The sequence below is a fragment of the Zootoca vivipara genome, chromosome 2 (assembly GCF_963506605.1).
Source record: "Zootoca vivipara chromosome 2, rZooViv1.1, whole genome shotgun sequence".
Taxonomy (NCBI): domain Eukaryota; kingdom Metazoa; phylum Chordata; class Lepidosauria; order Squamata; family Lacertidae; genus Zootoca; species Zootoca vivipara.
Genome location: NC_083277.1, coordinates 93,857,906 through 93,872,619, shown reverse-complemented (window position 1 = coordinate 93,872,619; position 14,714 = coordinate 93,857,906). Strand labels below are relative to the sequence as shown.

At 42.5% G+C, this 14,714-nt stretch overlaps 1 protein-coding gene across 10 annotated transcripts in view; it reads right to left on the bottom strand.

The window, feature by feature from the left end:
• Positions 1 to 14,714, bottom strand: part of CACNA1G (calcium voltage-gated channel subunit alpha1 G) — a 177,558-nt gene that overhangs the window by 150,797 nt on the left and 12,047 nt on the right. For 9 of the 10 annotated variants that reach the window (XM_060271874.1, XM_060271876.1, XM_035104358.2 and 6 more), the window contains exons 3-4: positions 5,255 to 5,352; positions 311 to 470 (exon numbers count right to left, since the gene is read on the bottom strand). In XM_060271874.1, the coding sequence (XP_060127857.1) occupies positions 311 to 470; positions 5,255 to 5,352 (258 nt within the window). Of the gene's footprint in view, positions 1 to 310; positions 471 to 5,254; positions 5,353 to 14,714 lie in introns of those variants that run through there. The other variant, XM_060271880.1, reaches the window with a different exon arrangement.

Below are 14,714 nucleotides of genomic sequence, written 5' to 3'. Positions count from 1 at the left end.
AACGTCTGGAAGGCAACATGTTGGCTATTCCTGCTCTCCAAGAAGGAAAACTAGGAAAAGAACCTGTGAATCTTGCGCCAAAAAACATACCACAGCAAGAAAGTTGAAGTGATAATATGCAAACTGAGTGTTCACCCACAAAGGCAAGCAAACAGAATGGAGGGAACGGCGGCTGCATGACGCAAACTCCTCAAATCTTGCTGGGATTAGCATGTTTATCTAGAGAAACTCCTTGCTTCACCACCATGCACATATAAAACCCCTATGCAAGCATACCCTAAGAATGTTCAGGTGCCTCATTCATACTTACAAACTGAAGTTTTCTGGCAGGAAGCAGCGGTTCCTGAGCAGCCCTGCCCAAAGCTGGACTCCAACAATACCAAAGATGAAGAAGACAAAAAAGCAGAGGAGGAGAACGTTCCCCAACATGGGAAGCGTGTCCAAAAGCAGCGTGACCAGGATGCGCATACCTGAGGGAGCAAAGGGAAAGCAGCCACTAAATGGGAGAAGTCCTACTAAGTTGGGTTCTTCGTGTTTCCAAAGCTAGGCAGAAGGGTTAAACTTGCCATCTGTGAGCTCAGTCCCAACCTTATTTCCCCCCCTCGATTACTGTACCATGTTAATTCCTGGCAGTGGTTATAGTCCATCTTACTGTCCACCACACATTGCAGAGAAAATGGCATTTCCGCTCAGGAATCTAAATTCTTCAACAGCTAATCTAAACTCAAGGAAAACTATTGTCATGGCCTACGTAACATGGCGACTGTGAAACTATAGATATAGGTATGGTGGTGGTTTCAGCACCAGACCACAGTATCCAATGGTGCCGCCTGGAACGTGAAAGATGGGGGTGGTACCAACCTAGAAAATGTACAATGGCACCAAACTTCTGGGCCTCTTAAAAAGTAAAGGATTGCAATTCAGTTGAGGCCCATGTGAAAGTCGGCAAGAAAGTCACTCTATGCACAGTGACTGTTTGAATGCCCTATGCCATCTGTTTCAATCTATGGATGCACTCTATGGCAGGAGAGCAATGCTAACACAGAAGGTCTCCACATGATGAGGGAAAGTCACGTAAAAATCGGCTTCCAGCCATTACAGTCGCCGCATAGAACACAGCCATGTGGAAGCAATTTGCATGCTGAGACTCACTAGCAGCCAGTATGGTGGGACTCAGTTGCACAGCCATCAGTGCATCTGCCCCACCCCAAACTCATGGCTGTCCTGCCCTACTGGTGTTGGGAAGGCATCTCTCCAGCTCTAACCTTCCACACTGCTGTTGGGGATGAAGCATGTAAAGCAGACCTGGGGCCAGCCCTACCATTAGACAGGGTGAGAAAACATCTCTGGGGTGGCAGCTTTACTATTCAGGGCAGCACAATGTCAACTATTTAGGTTTTAACCACAATGGAGTAACACACCCTGCCTCTGTGTTGCCACACATGTGTATGCTAGGGTTTCTCCCCCCCCCAACTTCCATTCCTGAACTTCTTGTACCTCTCATGTTTCAGTTGAACTGCAGTGGCCACCTTTTTTCTAGCAATTATCCTGTTCCTTCAGCATCAAGCAGCTGAAGTTAAAGTTAAAGTTTCTCTTTCACCTCATCTCTCTTTGCTTGGAAAATTCACCTGTGAATTTCTGTCTGCTACGGAAGTGTAAAAATCACGGGAAGGAAGGTAGCGACCCTAGATTCTCATACGTCCTGGCCATTCTACACTCCTTTTGCAATCTCAGAGCCGCCTTATTCCCTTCTATCTCAATACAATATAAATTAAAATCTCCTTCCCTATCCTAATTCATTCCCTGCAAATATGCAGAACTTTACAAGGCAGTTAATTCGTACGATGTTAGGAACATTCGGTTCTGTAACAGAAAGACAAATTGATGGTGACTTAACTTGACATTTGGAAAAAAAAATTGATTTCACCCAACATCTCTGTAATATTCTGTTCATCCTCCCTCTCTTTTTGTTCTCTCTCTCTTCTTTCTTGTCTCTTTCATCCACAACGCGGTTCATATTGATCTTATTTAAAGAAACCTTTAAAGCCATTTCTTTTACCTTTATACCTCAGCAAGAATTTTTCATTGTTATGTCATCAGATCGCCTCTTTTTTAACTTGCTTCCTCCCATAACAAAATAATAGCCTGCCTTCCATATACTCACATATACCCCATCACCACCAGCTCCTCCAACCTATTGTTAAGTGTCTTGTATCTGGTCCCTGCATTTATTATTGATTCAAACTTGTTCCTTGCCTTGCTTCCTTATGCTTCTGTGTGGTCCTAGCTTTGCTGCACAGGAGCGAAGATGAATTACCCGGGATTTGCAAACACATTAAATGAATTACACCCACAGTTAGACAGTGGCAGATAAATTCAGCCATCCATCAGCTCTGCTAGGTGGGGGAAAAATTATGAGCAAGATACTTGAGCTATAAAATGATAAAAGCGACAACAATAACAACAGGGAACATCCTGCCAGATTAAGTTTAATTTAATGGGATTAGAAAAGCAAATAGAGCCTAGGAATTTCCGGCTTCTGACAGATGGATCACAGTCTGAGTACCTCATGTTGTCAAGGTAACTGGCTAATTTGACAAGATGGGTCCTTTCTTTTGCACTACAAAGCTTTGCACTGGTGCATAGTGTTAAACAGAGGGGGAAGGATTGCGACCCCAAATTTATTTAAATACTCTGGTTGATTGGATATACTGGACTTCAGATGCAAGTGAAATTTCCTCGGAATATTTAGGTGCTGTTACTGTATTGATATCACTAGCACAAAGCATCTTGTTTTAAGTTTTATGGTTGTTGTTGTTGTTTTAAATAATAATAATCCATAAATTATTAGGAAGATATACAGATATGAGAAGAGCAATTCATAATGTCCTAAATTATTTGACCAGTAACATGCAGTCAAGGAACCACAATCAAGCTTTGGGAGTCAGAGAGAGAGAGAGAGAGAGAGAGAGAGAGAGAGAGAGAGAGAGAGAGAGAGAGAGAGAGAGAAGCCTGAAATCACTTTTCAGGATTAATTATGGCTAGGGATGGGGGATAAATTAAATTCAGTGCGCATTCTAAAGTGAATCTGTCCAATTCAAAATTCTCGGAAAAAATATGCAAACTGAAAACAACTATCCTTCAAAAATTCTCACTTCTCTGAATTATGTTATGCAGCTCTCAAACAATAAAAAGTATACAAAATGCATATATTATTTTCGTACATTTATTTATTTAACAAAATGTATATACTGCTCACGTGAAGAAAGGCCTCTAAGCAGTTCGCAAGGAGAAAGCATACATTAAAAAATGCATCTATTGATGTATACAAAAATGCTTTATATTAGGAAAACTGCTTGCCAAAATGTGTATGTCAGGAGAATTGCACTCAAAGGCTTACATCTTTTTTTATTAAAAAAACAACAACCCGAAATAAAGTTTGGGGAAAAAAGGAGAAATTCAGGGGAAATGACACTGGCAATTCAATCGTCCCTGTTGATGGCGAGGGTCGGGCAGTGTCAGTTGCATATATGAGGCAGTCTTTCAAACATGGTCAGCTGGCTACACCTTAGTTTAATGTTTATACCTGCCCTTCACCTTTGCCAGAGCACCTTACAAATGTCAATATATGGCAATAGGGCAGGCATTCTGAAATGAAAATGTAAGGAAGTCCCCTGCTTGGGACTAGGATTGAAATTCTCACCATCTTGGGCGGGGGGGTAGTCCTGGCAAGAAGCACTGAAGAGTAATAGAGCAACAATCCAGGAAGAGAGGCTGAGATTTAAAAATAAAAATAAAAATGTGTGTGCAAAAATCCCCAATTCCCTAAAATCATTATTTCAGTTCATTCTTCTCTCCGCTTTCTTCAGAGAGCTGAGAGGAAAGTGAGCTATGTAGCCCATCTTGTTATTTCTGGAAGGTCAAAGAAACCTTGTTTCACACTGACATACCCAGATAAAATGGATCATATGAAAAGCATTGGCTGGAGAAGGAACAAAAAGCTGTCATAGCACTGCTGAAGATGTGGATCAGGGGCAAAGTAGTGTTGTGAATTTTGGGGGGAGTGGGGGCCCTTATTCACAGTCCCTGGATCCAGAAAGGATTCAAGTTCAAGTTTCATTTGGAATAACCAGACAAGTTTCTTAGTAATGGCTCTCCAAGTATGGGATGTCAAAGTAACAAAGGAAGTGGCTCTGGGCCAAACAGCCAAACAGCAAGTGGGTACCCCCTCCCCTTTGTTAGAAAGACAGAGGTGGAGTTGGTGTGAGAGAGGTAGGAGATGGATTCAAGCTGAAGCCTGCGAGGCAGAGCCATGCCTGGTTTTTGCTGGAATTCAAGGCAGTGGCTATGGGAGAAGCAAGACCTTCGTGGGGTGTGGATGGTGTGAGCTCCTCCATCATAGGCTCAGGTTGCACATACGTGTAAATAAACCATATGTCGACACCAGTGTCTCTGCTGTCCTTCTTTACAAAGGAAACCTGGGTAAGTGACTGGAACCTGCTCAGAGACTGGGGTAGCGTGTAATAATACAACAAGGCTCCAGGGATCCAGAGCACTCTGAAATAAGTGGAATCCAGTATGGTCCAAGGACTTGTTATATTTGAATGAAGAGTAATTCCCTTAAACTAAGCTATACCTGGCAGCCCTAGGAAGAGGAAGGGATCCGTTGGCCTCACAGTGTGGTTGGACTCCAACTCCCATCGTATGCAGCCAACATGGGCAATAGTCAGGGATGATGGGATCTGGAGTCCAGCAACACCTGGAGAGCTGCAGGTTCTCCTCTCCTATTCTACATCATCTTTCATACTTGTGCAAGCATGTACACAGAGACAAGCATATGCTGTTTCTAGTAGTCTACCCTCTCTTTCCCATCTCACCTGCTTGATGCCTCCAAACTCATGTTTAAATTTTCCTATAAAGTGATTCACATTAGACCCTTTTCCAGAAGCACTGTTCAGCAAGGGAAACAAAGCAGCAAGTCCTTGCCAGTCTGTTTGATTAATTATTCACTCTTTTTTTTTTTGAGGCGATGGCTGAGATGGATGGACTATTCATTAAAAAGAGCACATTGGTATTAGGCTCTACATAAGGGGAGTCACAATAGCAGTCAGCGTGGTCAAGAGATGTAGGCGAGCGCGTTAAATGGGATTTTGGAAAAGATGTAAAATGTCCCACTTATTTCCAGATTGTCAGAAATAATGAGCTAGTATCAAGGGGGAGAGAAAAAAATGGGGAGAGAAGAGATTTTACTTACTAGGAACTCTGTTAATGGCTCTCAATGGCCGGAGTACCCTGACGGTCCGAACAGCTGAGAAACTGACATTCTGCAAGTCCAGAGAGTATTCCAGCATGCTGCAAAAAAGCAAGAAATAAAGGGAACACATCAGAGTTCTGCAGGAAAAAAGTTAGATGCATCCCAAATCAAACAATCGACACATGGTACCAGGAAAAAACTCCCTAGCAGGACTTCTGTCCATGATTGAAGGGTCCTGGAGGAATTAATTATGGGTTTAATTTGCATATCAGAATAAAGTTCACGAGCAAAAACTGTTCTATAAAAGTCTTCCGTCCCTCCTATCGTCTGCATTTTTAATGCTCTTTTACAAAAAAAGTTTCTGAGGGCCGAAAGTTTCCCAAAGATTCTTTTACCATTGAGGAATGAGAGCATCCAGGGAGGAAATTTCCAAGTTAGCATAAATTATAGACTTTTGATTTGTTTTGTGGTTTCAAGACATGTGACCCGGTCAAAGGCGATTTGAGCAGGAGGAACATCTCCGTTTATGGGGTCATCTTGGAGCAAGCTATATGTACCTATATGAATTGTCTCACAGAATCATTTTCACACAATAAAATACTCGCGGGAATCGCTCCAAGCGAGGCCTCGTGTTGATGTCAGTATGTGGAAGCATTTTTCCACCAGTCAATTTGCACCTCAGTTCTCTCACCTCTGAAACTCCTCTGCCAAAAACGTCTCATGGCTCAGATCATACGTCATCTCTCCTCGGGTCTTTTCACTGGTTTCCCATCCCCTTCTGTATCTTGCACAAACTTCTCTATAAAGCTATCCTCCGCCTTCCCCCCCACCCCCCTGAAAACCGCCGGCCTCTCTTTTAGCTCTTGATTCTCATATGCCTCTATCTGTGATTTTGTCTCCTCCAACATTAACAGGCTTGGCCAACTGAAAATCTCAGTCGAAATACCTAAATCTGAAAATCTCAGGCAAATTCTCTCTTCAAACCTCTTCGTAAAACCCATCCATTCCATGTGGCCATGGCACACCCCTTCCGTATTAATTCCCAAATGTAACAAAGCTTTAAAAGCTGGTGTAATTGGCTTCTCTCATATCCTTGTCTCTCCCTCTCTCTGTGTCTCAGATTGCAACTTCCTTGGGCACGAGGACCTCTTAATTTTGGCTATAAAACTCTGTACACTACACTGATGTCACAGATTAAACAAATGAATCAATTACAGGGGTGCATACCAGCTCTCTATGGGGGCCAAACCAGCATGGCAAGAATTATTTCTTTCCCCCCTTTATTCTTGCATATAATGTATATGCCACTTTTGTAAAACAAAAACAAAAACAAAAAACACCTCCAAGTGGTTTACAGAGGGATTAAGCAATAAAATCAGAAAAAAGTTACAACAGTACTTTAAAATATACAAAAAATAAAAACAGAGTGGCTCAAGAGCTGAAGTACAGATCAAAGCAGAGGGCGCACCGAGCAACACAGAAAGAGACTGGATTTTTTAAAAGTGCAGATATTAATTATTATTATTATTTTAAAACACCAAAAGGCAAATCTTGGGGCCAGTGAGAGAAGTCTGAGCCTTCTTGCGGCCTTATAACCATCAACATGCTTCTCCAGGCATCCTCTTCCCAACCATGGAAAGGCAGGAGAACTGTGAAGAAAGAATGCATAAAACCCCCAGAATGCTAAGAATGGCTCGCAGTCCTTTCCGGCAGAGAGAAGTGGCACACTGGCTTGGAAACAGAAATATGTGCTTTCCTCTAGTATCTTATCCATTCAGCTCAGCATCTTTCTGTTTAGTTTAGTTTTTCTTATCTTCCCATAGCAACAAGCATTCCAAGGCTGTAATGTGAAGTAGAATTCAGCTGAGGAAACTAATTTTGTTGGTTTGTTTTTCTTCTGGATGGCAGTTTTGCTAGAGATTCCGATAAAGAAAGCCGTTTTGAGAAACAAGTTCATTTCTCAGGTGAGCCTGTCTGGGAACTTGTAACAAAATAAGGAAACACTTGCTGCAAATTCTGGATTCATTTTTCTTACATAGAGGTACAGAGAATGTCATTTATGAGCCAACTCTGAACCATTCACCTATGCAGAACTGCTTCGAAGAGAGACTACTCCGAACATGCAGAATTTAGGAATATAGGGCAGAATTCAGTGTAGCAGGGCAAGCATGTGGGAAATAGGGTCTGCTTTGTTGAGATCCGGAATCTGGAGACACGGGGAGTTCGCTTCATCCTCCCCAGGGTGTATTTCCAACATGCTTACACGATAGATGCACAGCATAACCTTCATTTTACCTCATGGAATGTACCCAAGTAACTATATGGGCTTACTATATTCATTCTACTTAAAGCTAGCTGCTTGTATAAGAGCAATTTTGCAAGCATCTCCTAAAAGTTTCTTTGCAGCCAGAACCATATTTACTAGATTGAGAGGTGCCTGCTTTATTATAATGAGAAATAGATGCTGTCTCTGCATGGCAGAGAGAAACTCCAGTGCAAACAGACATCAAATCAGCACACAAAGGGTTGTATCCAATAGTGTCAGAGCGCAGATCTGTTCTCACAATGGGACTTCCCCTTCCTCTCGTCTTCCTGCCCCTCAATCTGCTCCAAGGGAGCTGCAGGGAACAGAAGGGGGGTGGGATGGGATTCCATCGCAACACAGTCAGGCTGGATAGCTCAGTTGGTTAGAGCATGGTGCTAATAACGCCAAGGTTGCAGGCTTGATCCCTGTATGGGATGACTGCATATTCCTGCACTGCAGGGGCTTGAACCAGATGATCCTCAGGATCCCTTGCAACTCTACAATTCTACATGTTGTTGTTTAGTCATTTAGTCATGTCCGACTCTTCGTGACCCCATGGACCAGAGCACGCCAGACACTCCTGTCTTTCACTGCCTCCCGCAGTTTGGTCAAACTCATGTTGGTGGCTTTGAGAACACTGTCCAACCATCTAGTCCTCTGTCGTCTCCTCCTTGTGCCCTCAATCTTTCCCAACATCAGGGTGTTTTCCAGGGAGTCGTCTCTTCTCATGAGGTGGCCAAAGTATTGCAGCCTCAGCTTCAGGATCTGTCCTTCCAGTGAGCACTCAGGGCTGATTTCCTTAAGGATGGATAGGTTCGATCTTCTTGCAGTCCATGGGACTCTCAAGAGTCTCCTCCAGCACCATAATGCAAAAGCATCAATTCTTCGGTGATCAGCCTTCTTTATGGTCCAGCTCTCACTTCCATACATCACTACTGGGAAAACCATAGCTTTAACTATACGGACCTTTGTTGGCAAGGTGATGGCAAGGTGATGTCTCTGCTTTTTAAGATGCTGTCTAGGATTGCCATTGCTTTTCTCCCAAGAAGCAGGCGTCTTTTAATTTCGTGACTGCTGTCACCATATGCAGTGATCAAGGAGCCCAAGAAAGTAAAATCTCTCACTGCCTCCATTTCTTCCCCTTCTATTTGCCAGGAGGTGATGGAACCAGTGGCCATGATCTTGGTTTTTTTGATGTTGAGCTTCAGACCATATTTTGCGCTCTCCTCTTTCACCCTCATTAAAAGGTTCTTTAATTCCTCCTCACTTTCTGCCATCAAGGTTGTGTCATCTGCATATCTGAGGTTGTTGATATTTTTTCCAACAATCTTAATTCTGGCTTGGGATTCATCTAGTCCAGCCTTTCTCATGATGAATTCTGCATATAAGTTAAATAAGCAGGGAGACAATATACAACCTTGTCATACTTCTTTCCCAATTTTGAACCAATCAGTTGTTCCATATCCAGTTCTAACTGTAGCTTCTTGTCACACATAGATTTCTCAGGAGACAGATGAGGTGATCAGGCACTCCCATTTCTTTAAGAACTTGCCATACTTTGCTGTGGTTGACACAGTCAAAGACTTTTGCATAGTCAATGAAGCAGAAGTTGATGTTTTTCTGGAACTCTCTAGCTTTCTCCATAATTCAGCGCATGTTTGCTATTTGGTCTCTGGTTCCTCTGCCCCTTCGTAATCCAGCTTGCACTTCTGGTAGTTCCGGTCCACATACTGCCTAAGCCTGCCTTGTATAGTTTTAAGCATAACCTTGTTAGCGTGTGAAATGAGCGCAATTGTGCGGTAGTTGGAGCATTCTTTGGCACTGCTGAGATAAAGAAAAATATCTGAAATGTTCTCATTAAAAACATGTATTATGGGGAATTTTGGGCCAACTCTAAGGGGGCTTCTAAGAGAAAATTAGTACCTTTACCAAACTACAATTCCCAGGATTGTGCTTGGGAAAGTTATGAGAGTTCAACTGCCTCAATCCTATACTAATTTTTAGGAACCACACAAACACTACATTGACTGATTTGGAAGTGGCAGAGGATGCATGAAATATTATGTTTACTTGCTCCATGTGTATCAGCCACAAGATGGCTCCCTGAGCTGAAGACAATTCCAGGCTGGTTACAGATGATAATTTTTTTGGGGGGGGGGACTGAGCTAGAATCTGAACTTGGTAGAGACTAGTTTGTTTCTTTGTAGGACATTTCAACGAACCTACAATAGGCCCTCCATTATTCTACAGAGAAGACAAGTGGTTGCTGGTTAGTTGCCTCTAGATCTAGTTCGATTCTGATTGGGAGAGAAGCAACAGTCTTCATAGCCAATCGGGCATGGTTCTCCATGGGGATTTCCAACATGCAAATTAGAAATATCGCACAAGGAACCTCAGGGACCTTCTCTAGAGCAATGCATACCCAATGTCAGCACATCCAACCCACTTCCTTTCCTGAGGATGTGAAATTATATACAAGAAATGACTGGGCTGCATTTTAGTCTTCTTAAGAGAAAGCTCTGCCATATATTCTTTAAAGTACACCTTAAGATCTTCCAGGTTGGACGTCATGGATCCTTATTATCTACAAAGTGGAGCAATCAGAATTGAGAGAGAGCATTAAGCAATCAGGGGACCGAAAGAAAATGACGTCTAGGTACTAGGTAGCTTACATTGTACCTCTGGAAAAGCAGAGAGAAATTTGAAGGCTTTGTCATCTGCAACTATCACTCAGCCAATGTCCATTATATGCTGCTCACTATCTTAATCAGGAGGGCAATGAATCTGACACTCCCAGCTCAAATCAGGGAACAGAAGTATGTGCAAAGCCAGGGATCTTGGGAAATGTGGCTTTGAAAAGAGTGACATCCATTGCTGCTCTAGACTTGAGTTGGGGTATATGCTCTAACACAGAAGGACTGCCATGCTAACTACTAAGATTAGCTATCAGCACTAATCTTCTAACTCCAACTCCTAACATGGCAACATTATGGTACAAACTAAATATAGGTAACCTGATGGGGCTTTATAGATTTTATAGATTTTGTTTATAGATTTTGCAGATTTCTTCTCCTGCCCAAATACTTTGTGATTTCAGAAGTCTAATGATAACAAAGGGTGTTTCAAGGTCCGACTCCCAATCTAAGTATCCAGCTTCTCCTGGTTGCATTAGCCTCACTGACTTCGGTCATGTAACACAGTCCAAAAACACTTGAATAACGCTCAGGAATAATTAAAACCTAGAAACTGAGGCATGCTGCCAATTTGTATCATTATCACAAGTAGTTAATGGTAACAGTTCATATATCTTGCAAAGCACTCGGCTATCAGAATTTGATGGATTGGACATAAGCATTGACAGGCCTGCAGCCAACAAATGGGGTTGGGGACCAGTGCCTCCGAGGATGCAATCTTATGTGCATTTACCCAAGAGTAAGCACCATTGAACATAATGGGCTTTGCTTCCAAGTAAACACAGACTGAACTTTAAATTGGTATGGCGCCCTTCCTAGAAATAACATGCATTCCAGATTCCCATGTTTATTTTTTGCAGCTGTGGACCTCTAGTTTTGTTTGACTCCAAGTCCCATCAGTCCCAGCCAGCATGGCCAATGGCTATAGCCGATGGAAGCTGTACGGCAACATTTGGTGGGTCAAAGGTTCCACACCCCTGTTCTAGTGCAAGCTGTCTTGAGATGCATGCAAATATGTGCATCTGAGAGTCTGTATTTTTGGAATGATTTGCTATATTGAGAAAATGTTCCACAAATATTTACTTTACATTTTTTTAAAAAGCTTTGGATACTGCATTTTAAACCTAATTCTGAAGGCAAGGACAATTCCGTCATCATCATCTCCTGCGGCATGTCCCAGATCTTCGACTGGCTATTAGCCAAAATGGATCTGGAAATGTGCTGCTATTCTGCAGCAAAACCTCCAGTGCTAAAAACAAGGTGGGGGTGCACGGTGGAAATCCAAGGAAACCAGTCTCTGTCCTATTGCTCTGATCCTTTCATTTGCTGAAACAGCCAGAATTGACCCATATTAGAAAGGGAACTCCGATGAACAACTAATCTAACTCAGTATTGATACATTCACTCATATATTGTACATTATATACACAGAAAAACTAATGAATGGACTGAACAGCAGCAATTCATCTGTCACAATTAGCTGCTTCATACTAGTAATGAGAAAAGGCAAAGGGAACATATAGGTGATCAAATTACATTTGGGCTCATGGTAACATGGGAAAGTGGGTTACAATGGGTTTTTGTCACCTCACTGTTTCAGGTGGCTGGTTTATGTCTAACATTGCTTTGGTTTGATGGCTGTTTTAAGAAACATTATTATTATGGGAGGTTTATTATGTTGACATTTTGGTTTCTATATTCTAACGAGGATTGAGGTCTGTGATATATGTTTTCAATAATGTCTGGTGTTCTTATTTGTTAGCTGCCTTGAGCATCATCTGAGAATTAGGTGGGGTATACCTTTTTCTCCCCGCCCCCAATCTAGGAGGACAAGGGGCGGGTCCCCAAGGTGGCTAAGCCTCAACAAGATGGCTGCATCATGTGCCCTGTCCTCAGACCATGCTCTAGAACAGGCATCCCCAAACTTCGGCCCTCCAGATGTTTTGGACTACAATTCCCATCTTCCCCGACCACTGGTCCTGTTAGCTAGGGATCATGGGAGTTGTAGGCCAAAACATCTGGAGGGCCACAATTTGCCTGCTCTAGAAAATAGTTTGCATCCCATAGATTTGGAAACTAAGACTGAATACAATTCTGTTTACTCTACATCCAGTGTGTTCCCACTGCTGGCTGGGGGAAGGGGTGCACATATGATGTTAGCCACAATACATATCTATCCTGTTGTTTCTTACAAAATATCGTGTTTTTCTGCACTTTTGTCTGAACCAGTTTTGATCCAAATTGAGAAAAAGAACATCCTAGCTACCTTTTAAGCTAGTAATAGGTACACAGCCTAAGTACCATATTGAGAAATCTAGCTGCTAATTATACAATTTCAAGATAATTTGCTTCATTTTGGTAATGCAGCTTCATTTAGGTATTAGGAAGGCACTGGCCCAGCGCCCAGACACCTAACCATTATATGAATTGAGAACCTGCTCTAGCACACACCTGACATTGCTCTGCATTGGCCTAATTTCAGGTGAAGCTTGGCAGTGGTAGTGAGCAAGCCGTTGAGTCTGCCCAACTGTATTGATATTTCCATAGTTGAACTTCTGATAAGGGACCCCAAATTCCATGGAATCCAGTTTTGGGGGTGGGGGAAAACCACACTGCTCTATGATATCAATTCAGTACATCATCTGAAACCTCTTACATGGTCAGGTTGTGTAGCGTCACTAATTCTCCTGCCCTTTGGGGTTCGTCTTTAAAGGAAAGCATAAGGGTGCTTTAAGAAGTCACAACTCAAACTGCAAAGAGGCAGAAAATAAGAATACATCATATATTCACCAACTCCAAGAAGCACTTTAGTTTCTGCATATTTTGGGGGTGTAAGAATTCACCCTCGGTGCTTGAAGAATTCACACTTTTAGATGCTGCACTTATATTATTCTTTGGGCGGCAAAGGTCTGCCTCCCAGCTTCTGTCAACCTTTAACTACTCTTTCAATATCCAGTTCCCAGAATTCCCTTTGAAATAATGGCCCATGATTATGTGATTCATCAAAACTTCTCATTTCTATGAGGAGCTCTGTTCTAGCCAAAGCTGTATTTTAAAAAGAATGAGATCTGATAATATGGCAGCATTCTCTCTCTAATCTCCAATGAGCTTAGCTATAATTAGAGGGGAGTGTGGCAAATACTATATCCTCTATGAGTAGTGCTAATAGTTGTATATTGTCACAAACAATTTCTTCTCCTGGAGTTCAGTCTGGACAACCTAATACAGCAAGGCATAATTTTCAGAGGGACCCAGCTGCATGTAGAACCCACTAAATCAGGCATCCCCAAACTTGGCCCTCCAGCCGTTTTGGGACTACAACTCCCATCATCCCCAGCTAACAGGACCAGTGGTCAGGGATGATGGGAATTGTAGTCCAAAAACATCTGGAGGGCCAAGTTTGGGGATGCCTGCCCTAGATAATGAATGCCACAAACTCAGTTTGATTCTTTGGACACTACCAGAGTGAGTATGGCACCTCACGCCTTGTACACAGACTCTGCTAAGCAGTAGGACTTAAAACAAAAAAACCTATTTAAAACATACAGTAGTTCTTCAACATGCCCCATGTAGAATACAGCCCCTAATTGCACTAATAATAATAATAATAATAATAATAATAATAATAATAATAATATTTATACCCCGCCCATCTGGCTGGGTTTCCCCATATTCCCCATATTCAGCTCAGGGATTCTGGACCTACATCAATGCCTGAGAGAGGTGGTTCTGAACTGAAGATTAAGATATCTTTTGGAACAGAACTGAGGATGGTGTCCAACTAAACTGTTCTGTAAGTGCAACTTCCTCTCCCTTCTCCCCTTAAATCTGTTCTAGGGTTTCCCCTCAACCCTGCAGAGCAGATTTGGCAAGGCTGGGGGCACGCATGGGGAGAGCAGGGGAGGAACTTCCATTGCACAAGTGTAAATCCTTGTGCTGACCAAATGAACTAGTTGGATGCTGCCTTTAATTATGGACTTGAAAGGCTTATGAGAAATAGAGGGGAGATGGCCCCAATCTCAAACTGGGATTACACATGCCAAAGGCAGTTGCTATAAAAATGCATTAGGGTAGGTAGGTGGGAACAACATAATGTGCTGCACTGCACACACACACACACTCTTACACACTTTTTGTTTGAAACCTTTCCCACTTTTGCAGTAATAAACAAAATCCTTTCCATGGGTGATACCCAATGCTAGTCATTGGGTATCACTCTATCTTATTCCACTTCCAACAGCTGTGCGCTCTTAGTAACCTCACTTCCGTACTGGAATAATAGCGTCCAACAGTAGCAGGAAGGGCAGTCATTACCCAAACCACAAACTGGATGTGGAAAAAGGTAAAGGGGGGGGGCACATTGTGAAACTTTTTGCCCCTCTTCCACATCAGTGTGCTTTTCTTTCAAGCACAAAGCTTTACAGTGGGACCTTGGGTTGTGAACGTGATCCGTGCGGGAGGG